The sequence below is a fragment of the Anoplophora glabripennis genome, unplaced genomic scaffold (assembly GCF_000390285.2).
Source record: "Anoplophora glabripennis isolate ALB-LARVAE unplaced genomic scaffold, Agla_2.0 scaffold6, whole genome shotgun sequence".
NCBI classification, from domain to species: domain Eukaryota; kingdom Metazoa; phylum Arthropoda; class Insecta; order Coleoptera; family Cerambycidae; genus Anoplophora; species Anoplophora glabripennis.
Genome location: NW_019416749.1, coordinates 2521574 through 2540317, shown reverse-complemented (window position 1 = coordinate 2540317; position 18744 = coordinate 2521574). Strand labels below are relative to the sequence as shown.

General features: G+C 32.2%; 1 protein-coding gene across 2 annotated transcripts; it reads left to right on the top strand.

Moving 5' to 3' along the window:
• Positions 1–784: 784 nt before the first annotated feature.
• Positions 785–12075, top strand: LOC108912185. 2 transcript variants are annotated; one of them, XM_018717367.2, is made up of 10 exons: positions 785–1573; positions 3198–3469; positions 4485–4686; positions 5230–5241; positions 5979–6183; positions 9670–9830; positions 9916–10062; positions 10114–10279; positions 10703–10841; positions 10919–12075. In XM_018717367.2, the coding sequence occupies exons 1-10, from the start codon at positions 1340–1342 to the stop codon at positions 11157–11159; spliced, it is 1779 nt and encodes a 592-aa protein (XP_018572883.1). In that variant the 5' UTR covers positions 785–1339; the 3' UTR covers positions 11160–12075. The 2 variants fall into 2 exon arrangements, with proteins under 2 accessions (XP_018572883.1, XP_018572889.1); XM_018717373.2 differs by lacking the exon at positions 5230–5241 and having other exon boundaries at positions 786–1573.
• Positions 12076–18744: the final 6669 nt, after the last annotated feature.

The window sequence follows — 18744 nt, the reverse complement described above, 5'->3', positions numbered from 1 at the left end:
TTATAACACTGATTTTTATTCTTATGAAAAGATTCAGGTTTCTCTGATGGTTCCAATTTGGAAAATGGGATGTTTTCTAACTTTTCAGTTACATCACAAAGTAGAAGTGTTTTGACGTCATAATTTTTAGAATATTTTAGTTTATTGCAGTAACAACATGTATGCATCAACATTAAATTCTTCAGTGTTGTCATTGAATTGACAGTTTCGAAACTCATCAAATTTCCTTGAATTAGCTTTAAAATCCTTCAAAAAGTAGCAAAACTTGTATAAAATATATCTAACTACATATTGAAAGACTTCAGGAATAAAATGAATCCAAACAGATTTAGAATCAAAGTTACGTCAAAATCTTTTGGAATACAGTATTTCGTATTTGAGGTTAGAAAATCGGACATAAACTACTACATAGAAGATATTTAACGTATTTCATATTTGAGGTTAGAAAATCAGACAAAAACTACTAAACAATAATTTTGCTGTTTTGATTTATTTTAATGATTTCTGATGCCGCTGCTATGTTGTGCCACATTGTATAACTGTTATGATGCTTCGGCAGAATTTCAAAGCTGGTTCCAGTAATGTTCATGTATTTTGTGTTTTGATGTATGATGGTGCATCCTGAAATTATTATTATTGGGCAAGTAACCAAACCTTTGAAATTAACTCGGATGGGAAAATTCTTACAAAATTTAACTTTCTTTCCTTTTACCATTTTATAAAGTGACCTAAAAAAACTCAAATTATCCTGCTTTATACCTTTAAATAAACAAACAATAAAATATTTAAAAGTTTGCTTATGTAGGCAGTATGGGTCAGTGTCAGTATAGTTTTAAGTGGGTGGGCATATTTTTAGGTGGATCATGGTCTATTCAGGCCCGTCCCTGGTTACGTCCCTGCTAGATATTCCATCATAGACCTTACAAGTTGATAAGGTCTATGTACCCCATTAAAGTCAGTCAGTCAGTGCGGTGAGAACACAAGGTTGCTAATTTCTTCCATTTTAAATTTGGCGCATGGGGCTTTTAAACAGTACCGCCAATAGCGTGATTTTAATAGGTCAAAACTGAGAATCCCCCAGGAACAATCATAATTTTTTTTTAGGCTGGCGGACAGACGCACGACGACCGCCCATTGATTTTCGTTGCCCTGTCACGAATTCTGTAGTTGTAGAGCAAACAAGTCCTGTATTTATAAAGGTTTCGTTGGAGGTGTGGTTCCATTGAAGCCCGAGAAAAAATGCCGAGAATCGTGCTCAAAATATCTCATTTTTAGTTGTAGTGTGCCGTGTACGGACTGTGTCGTGAGCGTGGTTTCATTTGTTTTTAAAAATGTTTTGATGTCTAAAAGTTTAGTTAGGTTATGCTTCAGTGAAGATTGCTGTTCTGATCAGGGCTCCAATTTTGAGATGAGCAGCTGGGCAGCTAGGATGCATAGGCGGGCTGCCACTTTCAGTAACGTTGTCACGTCCTGTGGCCACCCTTCCGGGCCCTACCCCCGGAGACTGGAGAAAGTCAAGTTTGGGGTGCCTTTAGAGGAAGTTTGCAAGAATGATATTCCGGGACCACTTCTCGTGAGTAATCGAGTTATTTTATCGCTTTTATTTTTTAAACTGTATGAGTTTCACTTTTTAACTCATGTAGGTAAACAAATAATTCATAATTAATTCAGCTCAGCCTGCAGTAGGTATCTGTAACAAAAAATTCTCGAGTTACTTCAAGGTTTATTGCATGTATTATTTACATAAAAAATGTTTTTATCAATATTTATGGCGAATTAGATATTTGTTATGAGATATGTATCACATTTTTATTTGTGATTATCCTCTTCAAACAATGTTTGGGGGATTAGAGATATAAAAATTATTCTGCAATTGGACGGATATTTGTTTAAAATTTAATAGAATTGAGAATGAGTAATGTTTTAATAGATATTTCTTAAGCGCACCTATTTATAAACATTTAGCATGAATTTCTAATCCCAATATATTTTACCAAGAAAATAGTAGGTACATACATGTATTGATATTGATATCAACTATTTGAGAAGAATGTATTCTCACTTTTTTTTTTCTAATTCACTGATTAAAATGTCTTTGATCCCACAGTACCTACTATCAATTATAATTGTCATATAACTAACTTTAAAGAATTGTGTAATTGGAGTAATCATCCAGAATAAAAGGATAATGGATTATATTCTTACCGAGTTCTTTTTAAAAATGTCCAATTTTTATATTATATAAATTGTTAAAACATTGTGTTTATACTCGTCATAGTAAATTTTATTAACATATTCAGCATTTAAATGTGTACTGTTGTGAAGTCTCATGTATGAAGTTTTCATTTTATTTTTTTGAACACCAAATTGCAAACAGTCATGCCAAAAAGTTTGTAATAAATAAATGTTTGTTCATGAGAAAACAGTTCTTGTTATCTGTGTAGCATGTTAAATAAATATTAATAATTAAGTTGTTGTAGCAATGTGTATTAAGGCCAGATATTGACACTAGAATCTACGTAAATCTATTGTTTTCAATGGCTTTAACATGAATTTCTAACGCCATTGCCTAATTATCACACCTATAATAAGCCGAGATACAAGTCCAACATCTGCCCTAATAATTAGAGATAAGTATAATTATTACAATTATGTTTGTACTGAATATTATAGTGTCAAATAATTCAGTACATTCTGAGGTAAACTCCAATGATATAATAATCATTAAATGATTGTTCATATCTCAAATGATTTTTAACAATTTGGAAATATATTTTTTTGTATGTGTATTTTAAATGTTTTAGGTAAATAGGTCAAATAAATAAAATCTCAAGTTTATTTTATTTAATAAGAGACTCAGGATATTTATTAATTTATTTATAAATTAAAATATTTTTACAAATTTACAGGAGCACAAACAAATTACATAAGAATATCAAAAAATTCACTCAATCAATTTAACAGTTGTTTTGTGTTACTAGCAAGATATTTAATCATTGTCAAAAATTAAAAATTGTTGTTTATTATATAATTTTAACAAAAAAGGGAAAACCTTGTGAGATTTCTAGTGTCCAAATTCTAAGACAAGTTAAATATTTAGAAGTTCAAGGTGAAGCGAATCTTATTACTATAGTTTTACTGTTAAATGTGATATGTAATACCAGAATGTGAAGGTGCACTTTGCTTTAACCATGCAGGTACTTATTTTAAAACTGAACAAGGAAGCACCCTACCGCAAAGATGTGTTCAGAGCTCCGGGCCACCAGGGGGCCATGAAGAAGCTCATTCACTTCCTGCAGACGGGCAGGCTAGTCAACATGGACAACTTCAGCGTTTATACCATAGCCAGCGTGCTGAAGAAGTTCCTCAGGAAGGTGCCCGGCGGTGTTTTCGGCAGGGATATCGAACACAGATTCTTCCAGGTCATCGAAATTACAGATGTTCAAGCCCAGCACGATGAAATTCACAAGTAAGGCTTGTTCATTTTAGTTTAGCAAATTTTATTCATTATCCTTCTGTTTTTGTAAATGATTATTTTCAGACAATATCAATAAACATTTCCACATTTTATACTGTATCACTATACATTAAATATGAATGTAAATATAGCTGAGTATGGAGTAAACATGAAATATTTATAAGCTTTATCCTTAAATAAACAAAAGGTTAACAAAGGTATTGAATTAAATTTATCTCCGATTTTATTATTATTTGTAACACCACAATTTTGGTTAATGAAACTATTATTCTGACGTTGAAATGTATAATTTATTTTGAGACAGACAGATGTCCTAGAATATTAAAGTTAATTAGCCTCGAAGTTTGCACAATTATTTTGAGTTAATTTTTTTATATAGGGTGTCTCATAATTAATATCACAAATTTCAGTTTCATTTGTGACATCACAACAATGGTTAATGAAACTATTATTCTGTCATTGCAAATTTAATTTAATTTAATTATTATTATAATTTAATTTAAAGGTAATTGGCCTAGAATTTTGCACAACTATTTCGAGTTTTAATTTATTTATACAGAGTGTCAGATAATTAATCTAATCTCAAATTTGATTTTCATTTGTGACATAATTTTTCTTAATGAAACTAGTATTATGACATTGAAAAATGTAATTTATTATAAGGCTAAATTTTGTACAATTGTTTTCGAGTTTTAATTTTTTTTATATAGGGTGTCCTATAATTAATCGAATCTAATTTTATTTTTATTTGTGATACCAAAAATTTGGTTAATAAAACCATTTTACTGACATTCTGACTGAAAAATATAATTTATTGAGATACAGACAGATGTCCTAGTAGATTAATGCAAATTAGCCTTGAATTTTGTGCAGTTATTTCGAGTTTCAATAATTTTTTTAAACAAGTCATAATTACAGTCGTTTCATATTTCCCACTTGTAGGAATAATGAAATTTTAGATATCTATTTTATTTTATACAAAAATTGTGATTTATACACTTTCTAGGATAATAACCTCGTTACCCGTATACACCCAAAGACTTCTGGTACTGTTGTTCGGTACGTTCAGGGTAATCGCCTCTAATAGCGAAAAGGCTGGAACGGGGATGACCAGCGAGGCTTTAGGCGTCAGCGTGGCCCCTAGTTTTTTCCACTCTTGCGTCAGTGACGGGAAGACTGCCAAAATGGAGGACGTTATGAAATTCAAGGTGAGCAAAATTTAATTTCAGTTTGTGTCTGATGATAATAATGATTATTTATTGATATTATCGTTTATTTTGTCTGGTGGTACATCACGCTACCGAAAAAATTATTTTTAATATTGATAAAATTGGTTTGTTTTTTAATTTTTTTGGTACGGCAGGTAACACTCGATAAAATGTGTCAGAATTGTTGCATGATGTAAAAAAATAAATTGGAATTATTTATATATTTTGCACATATCTAGAACTTTGCAGAAAAATGTTTTATGGATCTTTTAAGTGACAGATTTAAAATCGGATGTCTCAATTATATACAAATGCATGTATTTTGCGCATGGTATAACAGATCTCAAACGTTTATCTCAAGGAAATATATTTGATTTATTACACAGCAGCAATCGAATTCACATTTAATTTAAAATATATTAAACTATGTTGACTGTATGATTAGTAATTTTAATTATATACATGCACAATTAAATGCTAAAATTTGATACTGATACACTTCTGTTACTGCTTCCGCTGTACAATGCTTACTTTTGCAACCAGGCCGAAGTGAACGTAAGTTAAATTTTTTTAATATTCTGTAATGTTTAATGGTTTAAGTTTGTACTTGCATTTAAAGGCAAGAACTATTTCGTTTTATTTTCAATAATTGATAAGTCACCCAAATCGCAGTTAATGCAAGTATACAGCAGGTGGGAATAAAAAACATAATAAATAATAAAAAGCAATTTGATTAATAAAGTGTAACCTGTAAAAAGACGAATATTGAAAATAAAAAAAAATTTATAAGTAAATTTAATTTCCAATGTGGCAAAATATTCCAAAAAAAAATCTGAGTAAGAAATGCCATAAATACTACTCTCAGACAATATTTATCTACAGGGTGTGCTGATTTGTAGGTACACAAGGTGGGCTAAATTCAACACTACTTGTGGAAGGTTCCTTCTATTTCATGAAAAGAAAAAAGTTGAATGGCTAAAACTTCATCTCAATATCTTTATTCGCCTTAAGAGATACAGAGGATTTTTTTTGTTTGTGTAATTATTTCATTTTTGTAGAGGTTTTTACAGTTTTTTTGCGTAGAACTTTCTATTTAAGAAATGTTTGTATTGTCATTTGCCATTCAAATTTTCTCAAAAATACATATCTTACACATGTATATAAAAACTTTTTTTCATGTATTTTACAAAGAATCTTCGTTTGAATTTTTCGCAACATTAATGACCACCCTGTATAAATCAAATTATATCTTATTAGAGGTATTGACTATTGAAATACCACATTTGCCTTAGGTCGCATCTCGTGTGATGAAACATCTAATAGAAGAGTTCGCCTCCTCGAACCTGTTCGGGAAGGACAACTATGAGTACTACGCCAGAGTAACTGGAAGAGTGCTCAGGGTGCAGGGGGAGTGGATCTGCTCCTTCCAATACCCCCCGCCACCAGCCAAGGGCGTCTTCCCCAATGAGTATATTGCCTTGGAGCGGTACTTACTCGGTGAGTTACGGATTTTTTTTTACCACCCACGTTACGCTTTCATTAATAAAAGGAGGTTCAAAATTAACAAATCGCTTTGATGGGCTTAACATCTGCCGCCTGTAAATGCTTTGTATAGAGGAGCTTGCTATTGAGTTTGAAATATCGAACACCGGGGTGGGACGGCACAGAGTTTGGTACTCGCTTTGGCTTGCATGTTTCTGATAATGCTAAATTTTCGTTAAAAATGATCAATATCGTGATACTTTCATACTCTTTTGTGGGAAAAAAACTACAGTACTTAACGGATTTTAACATGTATATAAAACTCTTCTACGAGTGTCTCAATGTGTGTCTCTTCTTCAAAATTGCTTATCCTAAGCCCTCTATGATTTTTTAGGTATCAATTTAAAAAACTATATTCGTAATTTTGTATCCAAAATCGAATAACATGACATTTTTCTACACTCCTTTTACTGTAAAAGATTACGTTTCAACATTAAATCGAAAACAAATAATTAAAAAATGAGATATGCTAATCAGATTAAATAAAATCAGGACACCCTGTATGCTTTTATAATTTTGTAAATAATGCACCAAAGACAACTAAAAATAAAAATTATAAACGTTTTCTCAAATAATGACAGGCCATATTTTGAAATTATCGCAGTTTACCATAATCAAGTGGAAGTTATAAAAAAACTAGTTGAAAACTGAAGTTTTAATAAAAATACCGGAAAAACATAAAAATGCTTTTTAAAACTGATATTAAAATAGATATTCTCCTTTTAGATATAAAAAAATAGATAACATGATAAAACAATATTTTTTATTCACTTGAAAATTAGATTATAAGCTTATACTTGTTGATAAATTAATAAGATTACTTTCATAAAAATATCTCATTTTAAATTTACTTATGATAAAGAAAGCTAAACGTCACTCTCTTAAAAAAAAAGGGTAACGGTTAAGGTGGGCGGCACATTTTTCGTTCCATTTTCGGCGCCTTCATGTGCCTTCTACGAATATAAATCATGAAAAAACAAACAATTGATATGACGGTCTCCTGCGTCATTAGCCTTTCTTTCTTCTTTTCTAACAATGCAGAGGCCTCACTTGAATATTCATACAGCCTGCTACATATTTAGGCGGTGATTGGTTTATTCATAATTAATGTGGACGGAATATAAATAATTTTAATGAGGTGTAGATTCTATTTGCTCCTGTTAATTCAAATTGTATTTTTTTACACGTGTCACATGTTTGATTTGGTTATCTCGAATTTTTATCTAAGATTAGAGTAAACAGTAGAAGTTTCTTATCGCACCTTTTATTGTTTCTCTTTTATTTCACACTTCCCAGAATCGAACGACTTGGTTTTGAATCTCCTATCACCCCTAGACTGTAGACCTCTTTAGAGTAGTCAGAAATTACGTAGAGGTTGAAAGGTTTAGATGTAGTTTAACTGATTATTATTGGGTAACAGGCTGCTTAATGTCAGAAAAATTTAATTTTTGTTTAATCAACTCGCAATTAACTGGAAGAAATATAAAATGTAAAAAAAAAAACGATAAGAATTAGCAGGTAGAGTGGGGCAATTTCGACACTTTATGAATTTTTTGTATTTTTCAATTAGTTAGACAAAAGCTAGTTATTGTTTCAGACTCAATTTTTGAGCAAAATTGCAGGACAAATATCACATCTCAATATCTTGACTCTTGTAGGAGATACAGGGCGTTTTTCCTTTTTGAGCCATTTTTGTAACTTCGAATTGTGAAGTTATTTTTTCTGCATAAAAAAATTTTTTGTTTAGTTCGTTGTGTATAATCAAGTAGTATATGTAATATATTTCTACATCTTGCAATTGCTTTAAATAAAGTACCCTATATATTTTTCTATTTTGAAAATATACATACCATTAGTTAAAAAATTTATTTCGCCTCGTGCGCCACTTGTCATGTTGTCATAGTACCTAGTAGGTTACTTATTGCCAGTAGATACAAATTAGTGTTTTGTGGCAGAAGGCATGGACGAACAACGATATTTAAGATATGAAGATATATTTTATAGAGAACTAATCACACAAAAGTGTCGAAGTTGGCCTCCTTCTGTATGTGTTTAATGCTGCCTAGTTATTTACATTCAACGTTTTTACAGAAAGGGTGAATTAAAACTGACAAATATTATTTGTAGATACAAATCGTTTGTCATTTCTTTTTTTTTTTTTTTCAAGATGAAACCTCTGGTAGTTTAACCGGAACTGTGAACAGTTTTTAAAATCGACGATAATAGGTAGTGTGGCCCGTAAGCATCCTGTTCATGATATAATCAGTCCCTCAGTAACTCTTAAATATCATTAGTGAAGTGTGGTATGTTTCTTAAAGGGCAATTGTCGATGGGTAAGCAGACATGGCTACAATGCGAAAATAATGACCGTTGGAATTCTAGTAGTTACTGTTTGGAAGGTAATGATGATGACGATGATAAGATTCGTGCGAATCAGACACTGTAGAATTTTAATTTATCTTTCTGTTGTTCCCCATACAATTTGTATTAATTAGTCTTTTTTGAGAGTAACAGTATTGTGCATAATTTTTTTTTACAGATTATTTGTATTTAACACTGTGATATTTTCAGGTTTCAAGTCCTAATAAATTTATTATTTTTTCCGTTATGTTTTATTTTGTGATCGTTTTTTGTGTTCTCGTTGTGGCTTATGCATTTAGAGTGCCGAGGCGCTGCACTAATAACCCCTCCTTTAACGACTATTTACTTTCAGCTTACGTTATTATTAACTCAAAATGATACTTCTAATAGACAAACCTTTGTAAATAGTTTGTGGGTCTGTAAGATATTGTTAGTTCCGTTATATGTGGGCGTAACTTTGAATGAGGGTCATGTTTATATGGAGGCTAACTTTGACCTTCAGAAACACGCGATAATAATTTTTTTGAATCCTTTTTTCGTAATTTTCGGACCCGGTGCTGGACAAGTTAGTTATAATATGAAACATTACATGCATTGTTGTCAAAGCTCATCTTTCTTGATTTGTATACAAGCTTTTTCATATCACATAAAGATTTAACAATGGAGACACAAAGAGCGTACCATCACTAAACATTGAAATAAATAATTTTATAAGATTAAATATTTAATTAAATTAAAATTGATAAAAGAGAACACCTATACAAATTCTATTTTCCTGCAGTTGGTTTAAAAAGGTAACGACACTAATAAGTACGCACATACAACTGATTCCAGTGACGGAAAGCTCCTAGACAAGAGTTTAAATGCGATTTAAAAATTTGTACTCGGGAACACTTACGGACTCCCACTTAAAGTTACACCCTGTATAATTATTTATCTTTTCTAAATGAATAAGCCTTAAGCGTTTTCATTTCCTTTTTTATTTTCCCTTGAAGGTATGTAGCTTTTGACTTTTTTTTAACAAATAACACAGTTTCCTTCGGTATTCGAAACCGTCAGAATTAAGAATAGTATTTTCAGCAATGTCGCAAGTGGAAGAATGTCAGTCAACACCTGCCCTCTTAGAATCGGGGCTGCAACCTCAGGTCAGCTCGAGTTCTTTAGGAATGATTGCGGAACACGGGCTCCTTGAATCATGTACGCGCCTTTCTATTTCCTTAGAGCAAAACGGGTTGTTTCAGGTGAGAAAATTGGGCGTGAAGTAATTTTTTTGTCAAATACTTGTTCCTTAACACTCTATACGTGTTAACTAACTTTCCCTTTTAGGGTAATGCCACGTCGCATTCTTCCAGTACCAGCCACTCCTCCTCGAAGCAGAGCCAGAACCATTCGGGGCCAAAGATGACGCTGGACGAGCTGAAGGCTGTCAACAAATATGCCGAGAGCACTCGCAGCCTGAGCTACCTGCCACAAGTAATAATTTTCACGACACGCTTTCCTTTTTCATTAGCGATTCCATTTAAGGTGCACGAGAGACAGACGGAGAGGATGAAAACTAGGTCGCAGTGGTTCTTGGGCCCGTCCGTAGAGTGTACCAGTTGTGGTGGGTCGTTGGACCTACCTCTAAACGAAGCCGACGTGTCGGCTCTTACTAACGCTCTTTTGAGGAGGTCTTCCTCAGGGACAATAGGTAAGGGTTCTGACGGTGGTGTAATTTGCGATACTGAAATGATTTTCACATATTTTCTTGTGGCTTATAGGGTTAGGGCAAAACGAGGAATGATAATGGTTTGATCGGCAGATTGTTTATTTTAGTTAGATATGGTCCCTGTTATTTAAAATGTTGTGCATGCCATCTGTTTTTGCAATTTGGAGGTGCTAGAACGGCTAAAGTTTATTACTAACCTTGGAATAGGACGAACGCAACCAATGCTCTGATGTTCTTGCCAATAGTAGTTTACTTATATGGAGTGTATAAAAAAAAGCTGGTCGAGCTGTTAATCTCAGATCCTTTGGGTAGAAATAATGGCCCCTCTTTTTCAGTCTCTAAAAAAATTTTTATAATTTCATGTTAATAAAAAATGTGTTTTTAATTTTTAACTTTGACACACAGTTGGCATAGCCGGTCTATCACTTAGCGCGGAATCGATCCAGAAGCGGCTGAGCGTGAAGCGATCCAATTCCAGAGACAAGCGCTATCTGCATAGATCGGCCAGCAGGAGGAACAAAGAGAATGGTTCAAGGTCTAATAGGTAAGGCAAAGTAGTGACGTAGAGAGAGAGAGAAGCATTTAGTGTGTCTCTCGTGCATTGTCTAATGTAAATCGTAGTTTTAAGAGTCGCGGGGAGCGGAAGTCCTCCAGTTCCCGTCCGGGCAGCTTCAAGTTGAAATACGAGAACATATCAAAGTCGTGCAGCTTCAAGAACAAGGGGGAGCTGTGTACCTGCCCATCGGGCGCCGGCGTTGTCAGCAGCAAGGAGAACGGGGGTGGGTCTGGTGGGGCTACACCCAATACTGCCAAAACGATGGAAACTATTTGCGTCACTCTAACTTACAAGCCTCGTATCTAAGGTTGCGTCACGATCCGTTACTTGTAATAAAATACTGAAGACTCTGTCATTGCCCGAGTTTGTACAAGGTGTCTACCGTAATTCGTGCTGCTGCTGGTGTCTCTTAAATAGTAATGAATAAACATCATGTAGTGTTTTGTATAAGGTGGTCTTCAATTGTCTCGCGATATTTGCAGGAGGGATAGTGCTTAAAAAAATAATGTACCTTTTTGTATAAACTTTTAACTTAACTGATGATATTGCTGGAAACAACTACTCTGTGGACTAATGTTCGAACTAGCATTAACGCTTTAACTTCTTAATTGGCATTATTCTTGATGCAGTAATGCATTCGAATGTTAAATCATCAAATGTGGATATGTCCGTCATATCCATTGTGTATTTGCACCTGTGGACTAACAACTATATTAAAAAGGGTAAAAATTGAAAGATAAATCATGACAACTTTTATCGGAGTTTTCGGAAGTCAAAATTTTCACTTAAATCCGTGTCACAATTACTTGATAAATACTTCCTTTTAAAAATGTTGCAGCTCAGCTCAATGATAAAAATGAACAGCTTTCAATATATTACGTTTCACTCTAAGCAGCGGAGCATCTCGAAAATCCTTCCGAATTAAACTTAAAGTTTCTAGACACTAATTTATGTATTCTTCAGATACGAGTGTACTTTTACAGGATGACTGAATATTTTATATCCAACGTTTTTATTTTTAACTAAAACAAAAAATTTGAAAAATTGATCTCTAGAAACTACATTTATTTAATTTCAATGAATTTAACTGTTCTCGAGAAAGAAATTCAGGTTTTACATAAGTATGAAATTTTGTAACATTGATTGACCATGTATAGATTACACAGCCACACAAAAAAAAAGTTGTCTGTACTTTTCATGCGACGTATGTTATCCGTAGTATTTTTGCCTCCTGATCACGAATCTGGTGTCAGGAATTGAGCTATTACATCACAGGAATTTCTTAACCTCAAAAAACAGGTCAAAAATAGCAAAATTCACGAAAAAGTGCTAGGAAACGTACAAAAATTTGTTTTTTCTATATTCAAATATTCATTTACATGGTTAAGGCCCCGCCGAACGTGAATCCGCGGTCAGAATTGATGGTTCTTTTTCTGACCTAAAAAAACTGGTCAATTAAGGTCAGATATCACGAATTTTCAAAAAATAACAGATTCGCGTCAAATTTGGTATATGGGGGTTTTCGGGGTCGCTGATCACGGATCCGAGGTCAATTTTGCAAAATTCAAGATGGCGGATCCATGATGGTCGACAAAATTTTCAAAAAATAACATTCGCGCCAAATTTGGTATATGGGGGTTTTCGGGGTCACTGATCACGGATCCGAGATCAGATTTACAAGATTCGTTTTTAAAAATTTTATCAATTACCTATGTACCTATTTTAAGAAGGTTAAAATATGATTGGGTACTCAGATTATAAAGTGAACAAATATATTACAAAATGAATTTCGCAATTCTGACCTCGAATTCGTAATCAGCGACCTTGACAATCCCCGTATACCAAATTTGGCACAAATGTTATTTTTTGAAAATTTGTTCGGCCATCTTGAATCCGCCATCTTGAATTTTGCAAGATTGACCTCAGATTCGTGATCAGCGACCCAGAAAACCCCCGGATACCAAATTTGGCGCGAATCTTATTTTTTAAAATTCGTGATATCTGACATGTTTTTTTTTTAGGTTAGAAAAAGAACCATAAATTTTGACCGCGGATTCACGTTCGGCGGGGTCTTAACCATACAAATGTACATTTGAAAATAGAAAAAAAAAATGATTTTGTATTTTTCCTAGCACTTTTTCGTGAATTTTTGCTCTTTTTGACCTGTTTTTTGAGGTTAGAAAATTCCTGTGATGTGAGCCCTTTTCTTTTACTCATGATTTCGGAATCATAACGCGTTATGATTCCAAAATCATGAGTAAAAGAAAACAGCTGTGATAGCTCAATTCTGACACCGGATCAGGCAGTAAAAATACTACCGATAGCATATGTCGCATGAAAGGTACAGACAACATTTTTTTTTGTGTAGCTGTGTTATCTTGAGCAAATTTTGTATTTATTCAAGGGACAACATAACCAAAGTAATTGTTCTATAGAAATAGTTTGAAAAGTGTGATATTTCAAAGCATAAGTTTTATAAAATGTCATCTATATTTTTATATATACTAACCATCTGAAAATATTAGAAGACTATTTAGGACTACTCGTATGTATTTTTTGTATCATCATTTAGAGAAGTGGTTTTTAACCTGTGGTCGCCGACCTCCGGGGTCCATCTTCTCCCAATGGACCCGCGAAGTTTTTAGGAACATTTAATCACTAGTAACAACTAATTAAGAAAATGCACTCTCTTATGTCAGAATATAACTTATTATTTATCTTTCCAAAATTTACATTTGCTGTGCAATTTAAAATTTACATTTCAAACCCATTTAAATTGAGTAAGTAACTGGGGGTCCACAACAACAAAAAAATATTGAAAGGAGGTCCACGGTAAACAAAAGGTTAAGAACCATTGATTTAAAGGATACCAGTGGTGGTGCTACTCAACGTAATCAACTTGTACATCATTCTTGGGGTGAAGTAACCCTAAGGATGGGCGCAGAGACTCGGCAACGATTGTATTTAATTAATAAAAATTCTACGCTTATTAAAATAAATAATGTATATAAGTAACACAATATAAATATATTATCAAGGAGTGATTGCATGTATTAATGGGATTTTAATTACACATTATCGCTTCCGGTCCTTTTTGGGTGTATAAATAGAAAATATGGCATTTATGCTCACTGTAATGGTACAATGTTGATATATTTCGCTCGTCATTTTAAATGGTATTCATTATTCGCTATTCTAAGATTAACTTGATTTAGTTTTTTATTATTTATAGAAAGCCTCGTTTGGATAATATTTTCTAAATCTGTAAAGAAGGTAAACATTGACTTTTTTTTACTCGATGCCAAAGATATTTGCAGATATCCAAAACTGAAAGAAAACATCAGTCTGATTTTTTTATATGTTTAAACGAATTTTTATATTTTACCAAAAATCTATTTTATTTATTATATATCTTTGCAAATATATGTATTTTTTAGAATATAGTTTATCCATTAGATTTTAAAATATTAATAATTAAGATATTCTATTCAAAATGAAAAATTTAAAACATTAAAAACAAAATTTTCAGTGTAGGACCTGAAAAAGTATTTTTCCTAAATATTGATATCTGAATTCAAATATAGTTACCCGTATTTTGTGTGTAAGCGATTTTGAGAGAAAAAGTTGAGGTATTATTTTTACTTATATGTATATTTATATCTCGGAATTGGTTATTTTTTTTTTAATAATAAGAGGCTGATTTTGACATCTATTTTTAAATTGTACCAGGTAACCCAGGTTTCAGGCAGTACAAATTTGTGGTAGCTAAAGACATTTTTGGTTCACCTGGTATAACTAATCACTTTTCATCATTTTTTTTCCAGTACAAAATCACAAAACTAATCACATTTTGTTTAGCTAGTTAGAACATATTTCATTATTTATTCGATAAGTATTTTAGAGTATAAGAAGTGACCAAACTATTATAAGATTTTGCATTCCAAGTAATTCGAGAGCATTTATAAGCAAAACGATTCTTTTTTTAGAGATGTATATTAGTGGCATGTTCTCGCGACGGCTGTATCTCCTACTTACCACTTTTATACGCATAAAGAATATATATACAGGGTTTCTAATGGAGAACAAGTACCTTTAGACCTTTTTTTTATATAAACATAAGTATATATTCTCTTTATACTTATTATTTGCTGCAATAAATTTATTTCTCTTACGAATTTTAAGATGCAATCAATGTATTACTTTTGATTAACCAGTCTGTATTTAGTCAGCAGTATTTTTTTTACCGTTTATATTTTATTGCACAGTTATTTTAAATGTATATGTGTGGACATTAAAAATATGATACAAATATGGACAGCAGTAGGTGTACAAAGGTTACTTTTGATAAAAAAAAATTCCTACATGCGACAATTTCAAAATCCATTTTGCCTCAATTAAGTGGCTGAATAAAAGACACAATTACTGGGAAGGAATATCTAAGCATCATAAGTCTGGAATATATATTTTTTTAAGTTTTAAATCATATTTTTGTTTAAAAATGGAAAAGTGTAAAGAAAGACTTACTAACTAGAATTGGCGCTTTTTAAACTGTGATATTTTTTATTTTATTAAAGAAAGAATAGTATCATAAGATTTTATGCATATTGTAATTATTATACATTGTGTTCTACCTTTCATGGAGCCATGTCTCTTGTGCGAAATAGAATTGTTTTCACATTTTAGCACAAAGAAAATGGATATAATTTTTTTAAAAGTTGTCCGCTTTTCTAATGTTAGAATCGAAAGCCTACAACTAAAATCAAATTAAGTTATACTAGAATAATCGCTTTGCAGCTAATTATTTCATATTAAATGTCGGCTTTTCAATTTAAAATAATCAAGATACAATATGACCCTTGTAAAAAAATATGTTTTGACCAATTTAATTTGGGTTTTTCCAAATCAAAAAATTAAATTGCAAGATTATAGTTTATGAGCGTTCTGGTTACTTGTACGGTTTTTTTGTAATTATAATTAGTTCATCCATCTAAAAAATTATTTAATTTTGAGTTGTACATTTAGGAAATGATAAAATCTTTAATATTAAATTTAGAATGAGCAATTTTTTTTTTCAAAATTTGGTACAAATTGCATTGAGAGGGTGCAGAATCCAGTGACGCAGTCAGATTCTAAATAAAAAAACAATCGATTAAATCGGTCAATAAGTACCCTTATTAAAAAGGTTTTTCCATTGTTATTTGTATGAACATTTTTTCCAGATGTTTGGTATGCTTCTTAATCATGTTTAACATCCTTTTTAGTAAAAATAAGAGATTAGATAGGAAATTTCGTTCAAAGTTGAAAGTTCTCGTTTGATTTCGAAATTTGATAAAAAATACAAGGCCCTTCCACGCTTTCATAAGGTTTTTAATGAAAACTTTCACGGGAAAAATGTTTCATCTGGGCAAATTAGGATTACTAGTGTAATTTGTCTGCAAGGTTACAGTACAGAAAGCATTCAGCCTTATGGTGAGGTGATTCGTACAATTTTTTTTATCGAAAGTGACCTACGAGATAGGTTTCCGGGGATATTTTGTTAAAACCCATGTAAAAATGTCTGTTAAATGTTAATAATTGTAGAATTAAGTGTTGTTAAATTACAATACTGAATCGAAAACACCAAACAGAGTTCCGGCTCTTTAAATATAAGTATATATATTAGAATTTTTGAAGTATCCTTTTTGAAGTACAACATTCTTTTGAATATTTTTATACATAGTTATTGATTTGATATATAAATTTTATATGACTTTATCAGAGAAAGTTGTAATATTCAATGTTCTAGGCTTAGTGGTTTCTCTGTTAAAGGTTTCGCCAAAGATCATTGTAAATGTCTCTTTTGATAATTTTAAAATAAGGCGCACGGAAATTTTGTCTATGTAGCATAAGTACATATGCCAAAAATTTTACCAAATTTTATATACATTCATATTGATCTCTATATATATATTTTTTGTTTTTAGTTCAGAAATATTATATCTGTGCATTTTCATTGTATTATATATGTATTCCTTTTACATAATAAACAACTATTGAATATTTCCATGTGCTATCTTATTTTTTCCAAATTTTCCATAGAAAAAAAAAATTTAGTGGGGATAATTAAAACCACCGAAAAATCCACTGACAGCTCTGAAGACTTCTGTCCTTCTGTTCACCGTAAGATATGCAGATAAACGCAAAATAAAATTTTTCCAACACAGTTATAAGTACAGGGTGGGCCAAATTGGACACTTAGGAGTTTCTTACATTCCCCAGGACGATGGACAAAAAAAGGTAAGACGTCAAAGGTTCAATTTTCAAGAAAAAATAAACTGAAAGCTGTATCCTGATATCTTTATTGGTTTAGGACAGCCTTTCCCCGCCTTATTCAATGGCGGGCCCCTAGCATTACTTTACAATGATTTGCGGACCCAAAAAAGAAAAAACTTATTTATGTTTATTTAATTTTAATGAGATGGTTGATGTTGCCTTTTCACGACCAAAGTCGTAATGTTTGGGTTGATGTTGCTCAGTTGGCAATTTGTCAGCCACTTGTCAACAGCTGAGATTTATTGCACAGGGGCCCAATGCAGCTGTGTTTGTATTTTGTTTGCCCGCGCTCGCATTCTTCAACTGGGCGTATACATTTCTACCACCTCCACGTTTAGTTCGACCAGACTTGCATATGGGTACGGCTAAATAAATATGGGAACAAATTTTTCAAATATTTCGTTCTTCAATTGATATCGGAAAGACTATACATTCGTAGACTCAAATTACACATGAGCGTATTATAGTCCGAGAAACAATTGACTGAACATATTGATGAAATGAGTCACTCTTGTAGATTACTCAATGAAAACTAATTTTTACTGAACAAGCAAAGGGCAAATGGATGGTTGCAAACACTTGCTTTTTATCTATAAAATGGTCAGGCCCTACTGTTCACATACATTTACGATACCCAATTTCTCTAAAAAACTATAATGTTTCATGGAGCACGAGCTCTTTGCAAGAATGTCAGCAAGCATTTCGGTTGTCTGCAAATACTTTTTTCACTGCACGTTACTGTAAAACTCTAAGCCGCGTCATTATGCTGCAGACCCCAGGTTGGAAAACCCTGGTTTAGGAGATATACGTCAATTTTTGTGATGTTGATTAACTTTTTTGTTTGTGGTATATGCAATATTTTGTCTATAACTACTTTTCATTTATAAGTTGAAGTTTGAAATAGTGTGTTGACTGCCATAGTTTTAATAGGCGACATTTTAGTAATTAGATTCGGTTCGCCTATTTGAAAGCATTTGTTTTATGTCTGGAATACTATTATATCTGGGGTATTGTTCATCTCTGGATATTTTGCCATTGGAGATTTATGGAAAGAGGGAAGAGATAATGCTAAATATGTCTAGATTACTATAAGTTCATTTTCGTAAACCTTTATATTCACCATAAAAAGACTGATGCATGCTAGTCAACCGTTATAAAATTGGAGTCAACCATTATAAAATTGGATCGACTGATTCCGTTTGATATTACAGTGTAGTTTATAAAATCAATGGTTTTTGAAATCTGCATTTTTCTTTCCGTCCTTTAAAAAAAGTTTGGGAGGCAGTGGGGGATCGTCAGGTGACGCACCGCTTCACCTAATTTTTCCATTTCCATTTGGCTGTGCAATTTAAAATTATTTTTAATTTTTATAATTTAGGTATAATTGTAGAAATGTTTCCTATGTATGATACAGTATGTATTTTATTGGAAACGCCATTTTTCAGATGGAAAATTGAGGACAAAAAGGATTTTTTAAATTGCGAGAGACCTGTGCCTTATTCTTTCGATATGGAAAAAAGGGGAAGTCAAAAGACGTGTATGTTTGAATGTTTCGGAATGAATGGTATTTGGAGTATAA

Bases quoted from the DNA above. Each gene is read 5' to 3' on its own strand.
- LOC108912185 (XM_018717367.2), top strand. From the start codon at position 1,340: ATGTCTAAAAGTTTAGTTAGGTTATGCTTCAGTGAAGATTGCTGTTCT. The intron at 9,831-9,915 runs GTGAGAAAATTG...TTTCCCTTTTAG, and splicing joins AGCAAAACGGGTTGTTTCAG to GGTAATGCCACGTCGCATTC. The intron at 10,280-10,702 runs GTAAGGGTTCTG...TTTGACACACAG, and splicing joins GTCTTCCTCAGGGACAATAG to TTGGCATAGCCGGTCTATCA.